This window comes from Leguminivora glycinivorella, chromosome 12 (genome assembly GCF_023078275.1).
Source record: "Leguminivora glycinivorella isolate SPB_JAAS2020 chromosome 12, LegGlyc_1.1, whole genome shotgun sequence".
In the NCBI taxonomy this organism is placed as follows: domain Eukaryota; kingdom Metazoa; phylum Arthropoda; class Insecta; order Lepidoptera; family Tortricidae; genus Leguminivora; species Leguminivora glycinivorella.
Window position 1 is genome coordinate 15,698,636 of NC_062982.1, and position 15,253 is coordinate 15,713,888.

The 15,253-nt window shown below is 49.1% G+C and overlaps 1 protein-coding gene across 1 annotated transcript; it reads left to right on the top strand.

Moving 5' to 3' along the window:
- On the top strand, positions 1-14,674 carry LOC125232186 (WW domain-binding protein 11). Its single transcript, XM_048137820.1, is given in 11 exon segments — positions 1-161; positions 250-375; positions 772-880; positions 1,883-1,994; positions 2,854-2,967; positions 4,005-4,163; positions 5,726-5,938; positions 6,515-6,561; positions 6,772-6,935; positions 11,738-11,899; positions 14,043-14,674. Coding segments are annotated over 11 exon segments (1,482 nt in total). The 5' UTR covers positions 1-97; the 3' UTR covers positions 14,255-14,674.
- Positions 14,675-15,253: the final 579 nt, after the last annotated feature.

Below are 15,253 nucleotides of genomic sequence, written 5' to 3' on the forward strand. Positions count from 1 at the left end.
AAAAATTATATTTTTTGGTCTATTTAGATTATTTATAGTGAGAAGACTTGTATGTGGAATATATATTCAATTTAGTTTTTAGGTAAAATTTATAAAAATGGGGCGCCGTTCGATAAATACCACGAAAAGTGGTAAATACATGAATCCAACGGATCAAGCAAGTAAGTGGTTACTTTCAGTTATTTCTCGCAGTTTGAGTCCCGTTTTTAGTTTCGCATAAGTTTATTAAACGCTTTATTTGTTTTCTAGGGAAAGAAGCCAGAAAGAAAGAGTTGAAAAAGAATAAACGCCAAAGACAAATGGTTAGAGCAGCTGTGTTGAAAATGAAGGATCCCACTCAGATCCTAGAAGAACTACAGAAAATTGATGAAATGGGTGAGCTAAAACAAATTAGGAAATATTCCTGTATTTTATTTGAATCACAATGTATAGAAAATTGTTCGGCTAATATTGGCTCCATTGACTTGTTACCACAAACATCAAACACATGCCAAACACCACCGAACACCCATTGCCGCTCTTGGCGAACGTGCCGGTTTGTCAAACACCCCTTTGATTCGTGCAAAAAACTAGCACTGATACTATTCACTGGCAAAGACCGAACAAAACAGATAAACTCTTGTCCATACATTTATGTGTTGTTTGGTGTTCAATATTTGTATTCTTTGCCAAACATGATGAATATGATGCTGCACCATAAGGTACAACCAGTCCAGTGTTTACCAATATAAACATTTCCATTTAAAAAAACTTATTTTTTTTTGTTTTCAGAGTACAATGTCCTACAACCATCACCATTAAATGAAAAAGTACTCAAAGAGAAGAGAAAAAAGTTAAAAGAAACATTTGATAGAGTGCTGAAGATGTATGTAAGTATAATGTAATTTTATTTGTATGTCTTTCCCATCACGGAACAATGGTATTCCGGACCTTTGGGAGGCGTGCGCGGGGCCGAAGCCAACACGTAGAGGCCCTTTCGACACTTTAATGAAATGTAAGGGGTACACCGAGCGGATGTTGCCCTTGCCCGTATCATGGGACACACGCAGCGGCAACACCCGCCAATGTAATTTTATTATTATTATTTCCTTTATTCATTTTATTTTTTAACCCTTAATAGGGCAGAAGAATTTCAGAAATTAGTCAAATTTGAATGTCAAATTGTCAAATAAAGTCTAAAACTACGGTGGTAAATCTATGCCCCCTGTCCTATTAAGGGTTAAGTTAGGTTGTTAATAATGTTGTTAAGAGTATAAAAATAAAATACAAAAACACTTACAAAACAATATAAAAACATATTAACACATTATTATTATTTAATAAGGAGACAGGAAATTAAAAAAAACTGATGTAACCTGTATCCACTGATGATTATGACAGTAATCATAGCCGAGTTGTAGATGTGATGTGATGTGTGTGAGAACAAGTTACACTACCATAATAGTAACAGCTGTGTAGATGAAACAGTTCTTAAAATTAGTATTTTGACTGAGAAAACTGGCAAGTTCCTCTAGGTTCTATCAAAATAGATTTATAATATCATTATAGTAGCCAGTAGTCCCTAACAATAATGTCACTCGTAACCTTAACAATAATGTCATGTTGTAAAACCGAAGGTTCGTGAACATTAAATTAAGGTACAGTGGGACAAATCTCGACTGCTACATTATGATCCTATCTTCAGAATGTGTCATTTATTCACTGGCCTAAACAGCAAGCCCGATAGTTTGAGCGTCTTTGTCTAGCTTCATCAGCCATGTTGTAAAACCGAAGGTTCAATTGTTTTGTGACAGGATAAAGAATAGTTATCAATTCCTTTATACTACAAATGTACCCAGAGAAATGGGTTGAGCTCATAACAAATGCAATTTACAGGATAAAGATGACAAGAAATGGAATATGAGAAGAGGAGAGCTCATTTAATTTCATACTATGAGTCTGTGAAATTGGCTCAATCCGTGCAAGTTGATGACATCCCCTTACCCACATTACAAGTAAGTATTCTTCCTTGTAGAGAATTGTGGTCTCCTACATAGAGCACATGATGCTGGATGGCAGATTTCTAAGCCTATAAAGTACTTTTAATGAGACTTTTTTTAACCATTGCACAATTCGGGTCAAAATATGAGGGAATTTTAGAGGCAGGCCAGATATACACCAAAAATACCTTTTTACCATATCACAATTTTGATGACTGGTGGTGGGCCACATACAATCCTTTTGCCAGCCATACTTGACCCACTACTGTTCTAAGCCATTATAAAACTTGTAATTTACTTGTGCAAGAGTCCTTGTATTAGTTGAATTTTATATTTTTATTGGTTTAGAAAAATAATTATGATGACAATGATACTCAAAACAAGCATGTTTTACGACTTATTAGATTCACAAATTTCTTTAGCAAACCATGTTACGCCACGTTAGGGGGTACTAGAAGAAGCCAAACTGGTAGGTACGTCTTCTAGTCTGATACCCCCTCAGTCCAAAACGCTGTTCAATTTTAGGCCGCGTATTCGTGACTTGCTAGCAGTTCCCAAAGCGCGCACTGTGGCGTACAGGAACTCACCCTTAGTTCGCGTTTTAAAATACCTTAATGCGCTTCTCAAATCAGCACCTGACTGTGACGTTTTTGCCAGTAAATGGAAGGTCTTATGTGATGAATGTCAGAGGCGATGGATAATCGAGTCTTCAGTTAGTTATTGAGTTTATTATGTTAACGTTATTACACTAAGTATTAACAATATAGTATGATGTTTTATGCATTGCACAGTGCCTTAGTGTCTCACTGTAATACTGTGTAATTTTTTTTTTTTAATGTTGCAACAAATAAACAACTGGAATATTTGTTTGCAGATGCCCGAGAACTATGTGTATGGAAACATGGCCTCCCAAATACCAATGCCAATGGACATAGCACCACCTAGCGCGCCAATGAAACCCATTCTCAAAAAGGACTCTGTCTACAAAGTGAGTACGAAAGTTTTTCAGGCACAAACGCACTGATACAGTGATTAGAGTGAGTTAATTTAAATGTTAAATGTGTGTTACGTTATGTATCTAACATGCACATAACACTAACCAATGTGTAAAGTTTTCAAATTAATGTTACTTTCTACATGATACAAACTATCAAAGAATTTTATCTGAAACCTTTCCGGAATGATATATTACCTGAGAGTTCTGAGATACCTGTGAGTTCTTTGATAAGTTTTTTTATGATAGAGTACTGCTTTCACCTTTGGGCAGCACCTGGATACCAGCTTGGACCCTTTGACTCGGCCCAGAGTGGCGCTGTACCAACTGTTGACGATCCCAAACTCACGGAATTGCACCCTTAAGTCTAAGGAAAGAAAACAATGTTATTATTCCGTCAATGAATTCATCAACAAATGTAATTTATGATTATTGAAATAATTAATATTACTACTAAGTCAGACTATTATATTTTTAAAATGATAATGATATTTAATAAAATATAATTTAAAAATAAATTTGTATATATATAATTGCATGTAACGCATGAATTTAGTTTGTATCTTGTACATAGTACCTAAATAAGTTAGTTATAAGAACAATATTTGTACGCCCGTCGTGGCAAAACAAGGATCGTTCATGAAAAACCACTATTATGTAAGACCTGTATATACGCTTGTTTGATACAATAGTACATTACATCAGAGGCCGGGAAAATGAGGATTTCCGGCCAAGTGGGTATATACGGATAGGGATACGAGGCCGGGAATCCGTTTTCACGCCGAGGCATGTATAGAGCTTTTCTCAAACATACAATGAAATAAAAAAAAAATGCTCTAAAGGACAATATTTTATAAAAAAAAGTTACTTTGCAGGCCTAGGCCTGAAAAATAATATGAAATCCCTTTACAGTCCTCTCGAGTTGTTGCGCCCAAAAAGCGATACTTCCCAGCCCATTTTAAGGAACGTAAAGACAATATTTCATTGCATGTTTGAGAAAATAAATATTTCATTCAAGTGTATACCCGCAGGAAAGGCCAGCGGGTGCCGAAGCCCCCGGCGTGCCTCCTGGCCCTCCTCCGGACTTCGCTCTGCTGCTGCTTGAGGCCGAGAAAGAAGAGAGGGAGGCTGGGAAGGAGAAGAAGAGTCTCCGGTTCTCCGACTTGCCCGATGAAGGCCCGCCTGGAGAGGTAAGGCATAAATAAAACGCAAAAAGCCTTAGAGATGTATTAACTGAAACTGTTTCTATTCTAAAATGCCAAATAATCTGTAAAATTCCCTAACTCAAATAAAAAAAAACCGGCCAAGAGCGTGTCGGGCCCCGCTCAGTGTTGGGTTCCGTAGTTTTCCGTATTTTTCTCAAAAACTACTGAACCTATCAAGTTCAAAATCATTTTCCTAGAAAGTATTTATAAAATTCTACTTTCGTGTTTTTCATATTTTTTAAACATATGGTTCAAAAGTTAGAGGGGGGGGGGACCGCTTTACATCAGGCGGACACTTTTTTTTCTTTTAGGAGCGATTATTTCCGAAAATATTAATATTATCAAAAAACGATTTTAGTAAACCGTTATTCATTTTTAAATACCTATCCAACAATATATCACTCGTTGGGGTTGGAATGAAAAAAAAAAAATCAGTGGCACTTTACATGTAGGGGGGGTACCCTAACAAAACATTTTTTTTCCACTTTTTAGGGTTCCGTAGTCAACTAGGAACCCTTATAGTTTCGCCATGTCTATCTGTCCGTCCGTCCGTCCGTCCGTCCGTCCGTCCGTCCGCGGATAATCTCAGTAACCGTTAGCACTAGAAAGCTGAAATTTGGTACCAATATGTATATCAATCACGCCAACAAAGTACAAAAATAAAAAATGGAAAAAAATGTTTTATTAGGATACCCCCCCCCTACATGTAAAGTAGGGGCTGATTTTTTTTTCATTCCAACCCCAACGTGTGATATATTGTTGGATAGCTATTTAAAAATGAATAAGGGTTTACTAAGATCGTTTTTTGATAATATTAATATTTTCGGAAATAATCGCTCCTAAAGGAAAAAAAAGTGCGTCCCCCCCCTCTAACTTTTGAACCATAACTTTATAAAATATGAAAAAAATCACAAAAGTAGAACTTTATAAAAACTTTCTAGGAAAATTATTTTGAACTTGATAGGTTCAGTAGTTTTTGAGAAAAATACGGAAAACTACGGAACCCTACACTGAGCGTGGCCCGACACGCTCTTGGCCGGTTTTTATTTTACCACTTTGTAGGCGTGATTGACATACATATTGGTACCAAATTTCAGCTTTCTAGTGCTATCAGTCACTGAGATTATCCGCGGACGGACGGACGGACGGACGGACAGACAGACATGGCGAAACTATAAGGGTTCCTATGTGACTACGGAACCTTAAAAAAAGCGCATAAGTGGCGATGACTGAGATCAGGCGACTCATCTGCTCGTTCGCTGCTTATATCATTAGTTTTTATTATAAACTAGCATTTCGAAAATAGTGAAATGCTCCATGTAAACTCCCAATCCCTATTTTAGAAACGTGGGGGATTAGAAAGAAAAAAAAGTATCCTCTGTCACTCTCACTCTCCATCCCTTCAACTATCTCCACGTAAAAAATCACCTCAATTCATCACTTCGTTTTGCCGTGAAAAACGGACAAGCAAATTGACACAAACACTTTCCCATTTATAATATTAAGTATGGAAGCATGGATGTCTCTAATTACTTGATGCTCCTCAGAAATGCATCCCCATGCCTACAAGTCTACCTCAAGCGTCAGAAGATTACGACGGCGAAGCAGAAAACATGGAACACATGGATCAGAATATGGAACAAATGGACGAAGACCTGGAGCCAGCGAATAACGCGGCTCCAAAACCTACGTCGCTACAGCAGAGGATGTTAGCGCTGTCTGGACAGAATATAGACGACTTTATGAAAGAAATGGAAGAGGTATGTTGTTAAATAGTATTTTAGAGTTTACTTTCAGTGTCAGAAGATTACGACAGTGACAAAAACTTCACGGCAAAGCGGAAGATTTCTTGGAACACGTGAAACAAGATAGGGAACAGTATAATATGGAAGAGGTATGTTACTAAATAGTATATTACATACTTATGCCTTCCCCTTGCGTCAGAGAATTGTACGTGTGATGTAGAACACATGGATCAGAACATGGAACAAATGGACGCAGACTCGGAGCCAGTGAATAACGCGGCCCCCAAACCTACGTCGCTTAAGCCTTCCCTTTGCGTCAGAGAATTGTAAGGGTGAAGTAGAAAATATGGAACACATGGAACATTCTATACTAGTATAAATAATATGAACGTGTATTTTGTAGACTATTGAAGTTCGTGTACTTATTTCATAAAATGATCTAGTTAAAGTAGTTAACCTTGTCATAGGTACTCCTACTAGTTACTCTTTCACTTTGGAATACCCAAACCATCCATTACTGATTGATGAGAGAGACCGTTTCTGCATAGTCGAAATTTATTCCGTTATTCTCTAATATATAATATCTTTTAGGTGCACAGAAAGAGAGAAAGAGACAGAGCAGCGGACTTAAATGCCAGGTAACTTATTGTAGTTTTTATTTGTTGTTTATATCTGCACTAGCCTATTAATAACACTGTTAATTTTAAAATGTGATATTTAACATAAACCTTTGTATGAATAATCTATTGCTCCATTGCGATTTTTTTTTTTACATTGGCCTCCCAATCTTTGCAATATTATATGTAAAAAATAAAATATTTACGTAACTGTCGATTGTGTTTTTACAGGTTGACAGCACTGAAGCGATCCGGCGGCCATCGCGATAGCGACTCCGATAGCGATAACGAAACGCCAATGCCTCCACCAACCATGCCAGCTATGCCTCCGGAGTTCATACTAGAGCCCCCTGGCGTCGAGATGAGACAGATGCCGCCACCGTTGATACCACCGGGTAAAGTTCTGTTGTCATAGTAATAGGGTCTAGATAAGCGTCAGTCTCAGCCTGATAGCGACTCCGATAGCGATAACGAAACGCCAATGCCTCCACCAACCATGCCAGCTATGCCTCCGGAGTTCATATTAGAGCCCCCTGGCGTCGAAATGAGACAGATGCCGCCACCGTTGATACCACCGGGTAAAGTTCTGTTGTCATAGTAATAGGGTCTAGATAAGCGTCAGTCTCAGCCTGATAGCGACTCCGATAGCGATAACGAAACGCCAATGCCTCCACCAACCATGCCAGCCATGCCTCCGGAGTTTATACTAGAGCCCCCTGGCGTCGAGATGAGACAGATGCCGCCACCGTTGGTACCACCGGGTATATAAACCCTTTATTTCCAGTGTCATAGTTTAATTTCGATTGGGTCAATGTCTCGCCGTGATAGCCAAAGAACTGCAATTCCGTCAACAGTTAAATAGCCAATAAAAATATATAAATAAAACACCTGAAGAAAATTGCGTGGAAACATTACTTATTTACCTACTATATAAGCGGAAGTAGATTTAAAATGTTCAGTAAAACCCATTTTCGGGTCCAAGAGGTTCATAATAAAAACAATATATTTTGTTCCGCGCGGAATCTTCGATTCGTCCCGCCGCTTAGGCCGGTCGCGCCGCTTTAGACCGTTTTCACATTATCCGATCCGATATCGGATGTCGGACCGATATCCCATACATTACAGGCGCCATCTTGGATTTTTTCTATTGAAATCCTTCCGACATCCGATATCGGATCGGATAATGTGGAAACGGTCTTACGGCCCAGCCACGACATTGGTCTAAGCGCGACAGCGGTGAGCGGCAGCCATACGTGCGAATGAAAAGTCCCATCGCTGTGTCTCGCTCCAATGTATGGCCGCCGCTCACCGCTGTCGCGCTTAGACCAATGTCGTGGCTGAGCCGTTACGGCTCAGCCACGACATTGGTCTAACGGCCTAGCCACGACAATGGTCTAAGGCGGCGAGCGGGGCGGCTGGGCTGCGCGGGAAACGCGCGCGGGCGCTAGCCATGCCACGTATTTTTAGAAGCAGGGCCTAGGAGCGGCTCATATTTAAAAACATGTTTTTGACTGTTGAATATGACTCTAAAGTGCATAGAATGCTTTAATTAGTCAATTACGTCTTGTACAAGTGTTTATTTATATTAAGTATCATTTAACTAGCCATAAAATAAATGTCCTGTATTTAGTTACCACACATATTTGGTTATGGCTAGTTAAATGATACTTAATATAAATAAACACTCAGAATAAATTATGAGTATAAATACGAATAAATACTATACAAAGATAGGGTTGAAAACATTATTACATACTACATACGCGAAAGTACATTTAAATTTTCAGTAAATAACGGTTTCGGGCTCAAGACGCTCATAATGAATACAAAATCTTTTGTTTCGCGCGGAATCGCTAGACCCACCTAGCCGCCTAGGCCGGTCGCCGCAAGACGCCTTAGACCATTGTCGTGGCTAGGCCGTAAACGCTACAGCGGTGAGCGGCGGCCATACATTGGAGCGACATACAGCGATGGGGCTTTTCATTCGCATGTATGGCTGGGCCGTTAAACTCGTGGCACCGCCCGCGTCGCCCGGTACAGTTGTTTGAGTCGCGCGCCGCCCCGCGCGCCACCGCCGCGGGTAGGATAAAACTCGTGTGGATATCGCTCGGCGGCAAAGTCGTGGCATGCCTTAGTGCGTTTTCACATTATCCGATCCGATATCGGATGTAGGACCGATATCCCATACATTTAAGTCGCCATCTTGGATTTTTGCCTTAGAAATCCTTCCGACATCCGATATCGGATCGGATAATGTGAAAACGCACTTACGCGTCGCTGGGTTATAGGTTTTGTGACTTATCGCTTGCCGGTAGCTATATAGTCCTCCATGTCGTATCCGACAACGGCGACCTTTACAGTTTCCTCTGATGAGCACGTATATGGCTCGCGAATCCGAACTTGGTTTTAAATATCCGGTCGCACCGTACGCAGTAAAGGTGGTCCTGTTCATTGTAAGTGTATGCGTAGGACGGCTTGGTTCGAGACTTCCGTTGAAGGCGCTTTCGGTCTAGGTGTTCTAGTCGAGCTTATTCAAAAGTAACTACACCTTCTCTTACCTTCTTGCGCCATTCTGGTCGCCTGACCGCCAGCTCCTCCCAAGGCTCAGGTGAGATACTGCAGGCTTTAAGGTGGTGCTTCAGTACGTCTTTAAATCGCAGAAACTGTCCCCCGTGGCTGCGTTTTTCATCCTTGAGTTCCGAATAGAAAACGGATTTAGGGAGTCTACAGTCAATGTTATCCATGCGACAAACGTGGCCACACCGTCTTAATGGCCGGTACCTATCAAATACAACGTGTTTCCGGTATCACTCAAAACCTCAGACACCCCAACTGATTTTTATTTTTTTAAACTCATCTAGAGTATTCGTATTTAAATCTGATGTTTACTTTTTTTTTAATTGAATTTTTAATTTTCTGTACAGCTCTACTCGACTTTTAACTCTACGCTCAATAAAATAATTGCTAACTACTATCATAAACCTTAAAACTATTTATTTGTGTACGTTACTGCAACGACATAAGGTTGACCAATAGACAGCTAAGATGTCACTCTAAAACACTTTAAAGCTTTGTCACAGTAAACTTCAAATTGGACAGGTAATCGCGGTAAGCAAATTTCAACCCAACATTCAAAATGACAAGGTTGTAATTAGGTACGAGTTCAATTTGTTATGACTTATGATAAACATTACGATTAAACTGACAAACAACGTCAAACTCGTAGCGGAAAAAGTATCGTCCAAGTAACCAGCCAGTATTAATACCCCTAAATACTGAAAAAGGTAAGCAACCTCTAGCAATGCGATATACACAATGCCGCATTACGAATACAATAGAATGGGCACGTAAAAAATAGCTAATAATACATAAATATAATTTTTTTTTGTTCCAGGCATCCGCCCCCTCCCCTCCGCATGCCGCTGGGGCCGCCGCCGCTGCGGCTGGCGTCGCGCGCGCCGCCCGGCCCGCCGCCCGGGCCGCCCGCCGGGCTCCCGCGCCTGCTGCGGCCGCCCGGCCCGCCGCCCGGCGCGCCGCCGCGCCTGCTGCGCCCGCTCGTGCCGCCGCCGCCGCCCAAGCAGATGCCGCCCTCCGTGCTCATGGCCGCGCCCATCATACACAAGAAGGACGGCCCGCAAGGTACGCGCTCTATACTGTAGATACTGTGAGCCGCGCCACCGGGCCCCCGCGCCTGCTGCGGCCGCCCGGCCCGCCGCCCGGCGCGCCGCCGCGCCTGCTGCGCCCGCTCGTGCCGCCGCCGCCGCCCAAGCAGATGCCGCCCTCCGTGCTCATGGCCGCGCCCATCATACACAAGAAGGACGGCCCGCAAGGTACGCGCTCTATACTGTAGATACTGTGAGCCGCGCCACCGGGCCCCCGCGCCTGCTGCGGCCGCCCGGCCCGCCGCCCGGCGCGCCGCCGCGCCTGCTGCGCCCGCTCGTGCCGCCGCCGCCGCCCAAGCAGATGCCGCCCTCCGTGCTCATGGCCGCGCCCATCATACACAAGAAGGACGGCCCGCAAGGTACGCGCTCTATACTGTAGATACTGTGAGCCGCGCCACCGGGCCCCCGCGCCTGCTGCGGCCGCCCGGCCCGCCGCCCGGCGCGCCGCCGCGCCTGCTGCGCCCGCTCGTGCCGCCGCCGCCGCCCAAGCAGATGCCGCCCTCCGTGCTCATGGCCGCGCCCATCATACACAAGAAGGACGGCCCGCAAGGTACGCGCTCTATACTGTAGATACTGTGAGCCGCGCCACCGGGCCCCCGCGCCTGCTGCGGCCGCCCGGCCCGCCGCCCGGCGCGCCGCCGCGCCTGCTGCGCCCGCTCGTGCCGCCGCCGCCGCCCAAGCAGATGCCGCCCTCCGTGCTCATGGCCGCGCCCATCATACACAAGAAGGACGGCCCGCAAGGTACGCGCTCTATACTGTAGATACTGTGAGCCGCGCCACCGGGCCCCCGCGCCTGCTGCGGCCGCCCGGCCCGCCGCCCGGCGCGCCGCCGCGCCTGCTGCGCCCGCTCGTGCCGCCGCCGCCGCCCAAGCAGATGCCGCCCTCCGTGCTCATGGCCGCGCCCATCATACACAAGAAGGACGGCCCGCAAGGTACGCGCTCTATACTGTAGATACTGTGAGCCGCGCCACCGGGCCCCCGCGCCTGCTGCGGCCGCCCGGCCCGCCGCCCGGCGCGCCGCCGCGCCTGCTGCGCCCGCTCGTGCCGCCGCCGCCGCCCAAGCAGATGCCGCCCTCCGTGCTCATGGCCGCGCCCATCATACACAAGAAGGACGGCCCGCAAGGTACGCGCTCTATACTGTAGATACTGTGAGCCGCGCCACCGGGCCCCCGCGCCTGCTGCGGCCGCCCGGCCCGCCGCCCGGCGCGCCGCCGCGCCTGCTGCGCCCGCTCGTGCCGCCGCCGCCGCCCAAGCAGATGCCGCCCTCCGTGCTCATGGCCGCGCCCATCATACACAAGAAGGACGGCCCGCAAGGTACGCGCTCTATACTGTAGATACTGTGAGCCGCGCCACCGGGCCCCCGCGCCTGCTGCGGCCGCCCGGCCCGCCGCCCGGCGCGCCGCCGCGCCTGCTGCGCCCGCTCGTGCCGCCGCCGCCGCCCAAGCAGATGCCGCCCTCCGTGCTCATGGCCGCGCCCATCATACACAAGAAGGACGGCCCGCAAGGTACGCGCTCTATACTGTAGATACTGTGAGCCGCGCCACCGGGCCCCCCGCGCCTGCTGCGGCCGCCCGGCCCGCCGCCCGGCGCGCCGCCGCGCCTGCTGCGCCCGCTCGTGCCGCCGCCGCCGCCCAAGCAGATGCCGCCCTCCGTGCTCATGGCCGCGCCCATCATACACAAGAAGGACGGCCCGCAAGGTACGCGCTCTATACTGTAGATACTGTGAGCCGCGCCACCGGGCCCCCGCGCCTGCTGCGGCCGCCCGGCCCGCCGCCCGGCGCGCCGCCGCGCCTGCTGCGCCCGCTCGTGCCGCCGCCGCCGCCCAAGCAGATGCCGCCCTCCGTGCTCATGGCCGCGCCCATCATACACAAGAAGGACGGCCCGCAAGGTACGCGCTCTATACTGTAGATACTGTGAGCCGCGCCACCGGGCCCCCGCGCCTGCTGCGGCCGCCCGGCCCGCCGCCCGGCGCGCCGCCGCGCCTGCTGCGCCCGCTCGTGCCGCCGCCGCCGCCCAAGCAGATGCCGCCCTCCGTGCTCATGGCCGCGCCCATCATACACAAGAAGGACGGCCCGCAAGGTACGCGCTCTATACTGTAGATACTGTGAGCCGCGCCACCGGGCCCCCGCGCCTGCTGCGGCCGCCCGGCCCGCCGCCCGGCGCGCCGCCGCGCCTGCTGCGCCCGCTCGTGCCGCCGCCGCCGCCCAAGCAGATGCCGCCCTCCGTGCTCATGGCCGCGCCCATCATACACAAGAAGGACGGCCCGCAAGGTACGCGCTCTATACTGTAGATACTGTGAGCCGCGCCACCGGGCCCCCGCGCCTGCTGCGGCCGCCCGGCCCGCCGCCCGGCGCGCCGCCGCGCCTGCTGCGCCCGCTCGTGCCGCCGCCGCCGCCCAAGCAGATGCCGCCCTCCGTGCTCATGGCCGCGCCCATCATACACAAGAAGGACGGCCCGCAAGGTACGCGCTCTATACTGTAGATACTGTGAGCCGCGCCACCGGGCCCCCGCGCCTGCTGCGGCCGCCCGGCCCGCCGCCCGGCGCGCCGCCGCGCCTGCTGCGCCCGCTCGTGCCGCCGCCGCCGCCCAAGCAGATGCCGCCCTCCGTGCTCATGGCCGCGCCCATCATACACAAGAAGGACGGCCCGCAAGGTACGCGCTCTATACTGTAGATACTGTGAGCCGCGCCACCGGGCCCCCGCGCCTGCTGCGGCCGCCCGGCCCGCCGCCCGGCGCGCCGCCGCGCCTGCTGCGCCCGCTCGTGCCGCCGCCGCCGCCCAAGCAGATGCCGCCCTCCGTGCTCATGGCCGCGCCCATCATACACAAGAAGGACGGCCCGCAAGGTACGCGCTCTATACTGTAGATACTGTGAGCCGCGCCACCGGGCCCCCGCGCCTGCTGCGGCCGCCCGGCCCGCCGCCCGGCGCGCCGCCGCGCCTGCTGCGCCCGCTCGTGCCGCCGCCGCCGCCCAAGCAGATGCCGCCCTCCGTGCTCATGGCCGCGCCCATCATACACAAGAAGGACGGCCCGCAAGGTACGCGCTCTATACTGTAGATACTGTGAGCCGCGCCACCGGGCCCCCGCGCCTGCTGCGGCCGCCCGGCCCGCCGCCCGGCGCGCCGCCGCGCCTGCTGCGCCCGCTCGTGCCGCCGCCGCCGCCCAAGCAGATGCCGCCCTCCGTGCTCATGGCCGCGCCCATCATACACAAGAAGGACGGCCCGCAAGGTACGCGCTCTATACTGTAGATACTGTGAGCCGCGCCACCGGGCCCCCGCGCCTGCTGCGGCCGCCCGGCCCGCCGCCCGGCGCGCCGCCGCGCCTGCTGCGCCCGCTCGTGCCGCCGCCGCCGCCCAAGCAGATGCCGCCCTCCGTGCTCATGGCCGCGCCCATCATACACAAGAAGGACGGCCCGCAAGGTACCGCGTCACGTTGTTTGTCTGTCTGTGTGTACCTATGTCTGTCTGTGGCATCGTAGCTCCCGAACGGATGAACCGATTTAGATTTAGTTTTTTTTGTTTGAAGGCTGGGAAAATCGGTCCACTATGTCGCGGTCGGGGGTTTTTAAAAAAAAATATTTTTTTTAATATTTTTTCCATTGTTGCCATGGCGCCTTAGGGTCGCGTGATAGATGATATAAGGTCGGGACCTCCTTTTCGCACTATTTATAAGTGCAATAGGAACGCACCGATGCGATGAAGTTTATCACGCTAGTATGCTACGCCCGCAAAAATCGTTCGTTAGTATGAACATGCGTTCAGCGAGGACGATGCGTAAGCGTTTTCCATAATAATTATGATAATTTCAAGAAATATATGACTAATCTTTATGATTTTTTTTCAGGAGCCACAATCACTGCCAAGCCCCAAATCCGCAACCTCTCAGCGGACGTGACGCGCTTCGTGCCATCCGCGCTGCGCGTGAAGCGCGAGGACAAGAAAGCCAGCAGCAAGCTCAAGCCGGCCGTGCAGCGCGCCGAGAGCGCGCCCAAGCCTGCGCCGAGCAAGGACGACGCCTACATGCAGTTCATGCGCGAGATGGAGGGGCTCTTGTAGACGCAGGCTATGTCACCAAAGCGAACCCACATGTTTGCATTACACGCCATTGTGGATCCAATAGTCACACGCTGCTGTCTTTGGTCCTACTTTTATCCTACTGTAGTGAGAGAAATACATAGCTCTATTCGATCAATGGCTCATTTTCGTAACAAGAATGTCACTTTTGAGAATGTTGCTATAAATATGTCATAGTGACACGATCCCGATCTGTCAGTGTTAAAAGTGTAATTTCTGCAAAAATGTCACTTGCCATAAATCGGAGTTGCATTGATTTACATGTATAGAATATTGTTCCACCACAACCTACTGTCTTGAAGCAATAATAATAGTCGTTTTTCGTGACATATAATGTACCATAAATAAATACAAAGTCTGTATTAAATGAAGTATCATGAAATACAATAATTGTTAAGTATAGTTTTTTTTTTAATGAACTACCCCTGCTACCTAAGCAACGTCTTAGTGGACGTGACGCGCTTCGTGCCATCCGCGCTGCGCGTGAAGCGCGAGGACAAGAAAGCCAGCAGCAAGCTCAAGCCGGCCGTGCAGCGCGCCGAGAGCGCGCCCAAGCCTGCGCCGAGCAAGGACGACGCCTACATGCAGTTCATGCGCGAGATGGAGGGGCTCTTGTAGACGCAGGCTGTCTCAAAGTGTATCCAATAGTAGGCTTGTGTCGTTCACGAACTATGAACTGTTAGGAATAAAATCCCATGAATGACCGAAATGAACTGAATCTTTCCGTGCTCTGAGAATCGGTCTTTGCTCATTTAGTTCAGTATAGGATCGGCGAGCGCGAGCGGTTTGGCGAGAGCTACTTAGCAGAGCAACAAAAAACGTCAAGTTTTCATATTGAACTTCGGTTACTTACATACAACCTTTAGGCCCGGAATGTTACTATCTGTCGGCTATTCGTATCATTTTGACACTATTCGGTCCCATTCGTTCTGATCTCTCTGACCACAGTGGTCGCTGGTCTGGCTGAACTAAATGAGCAAA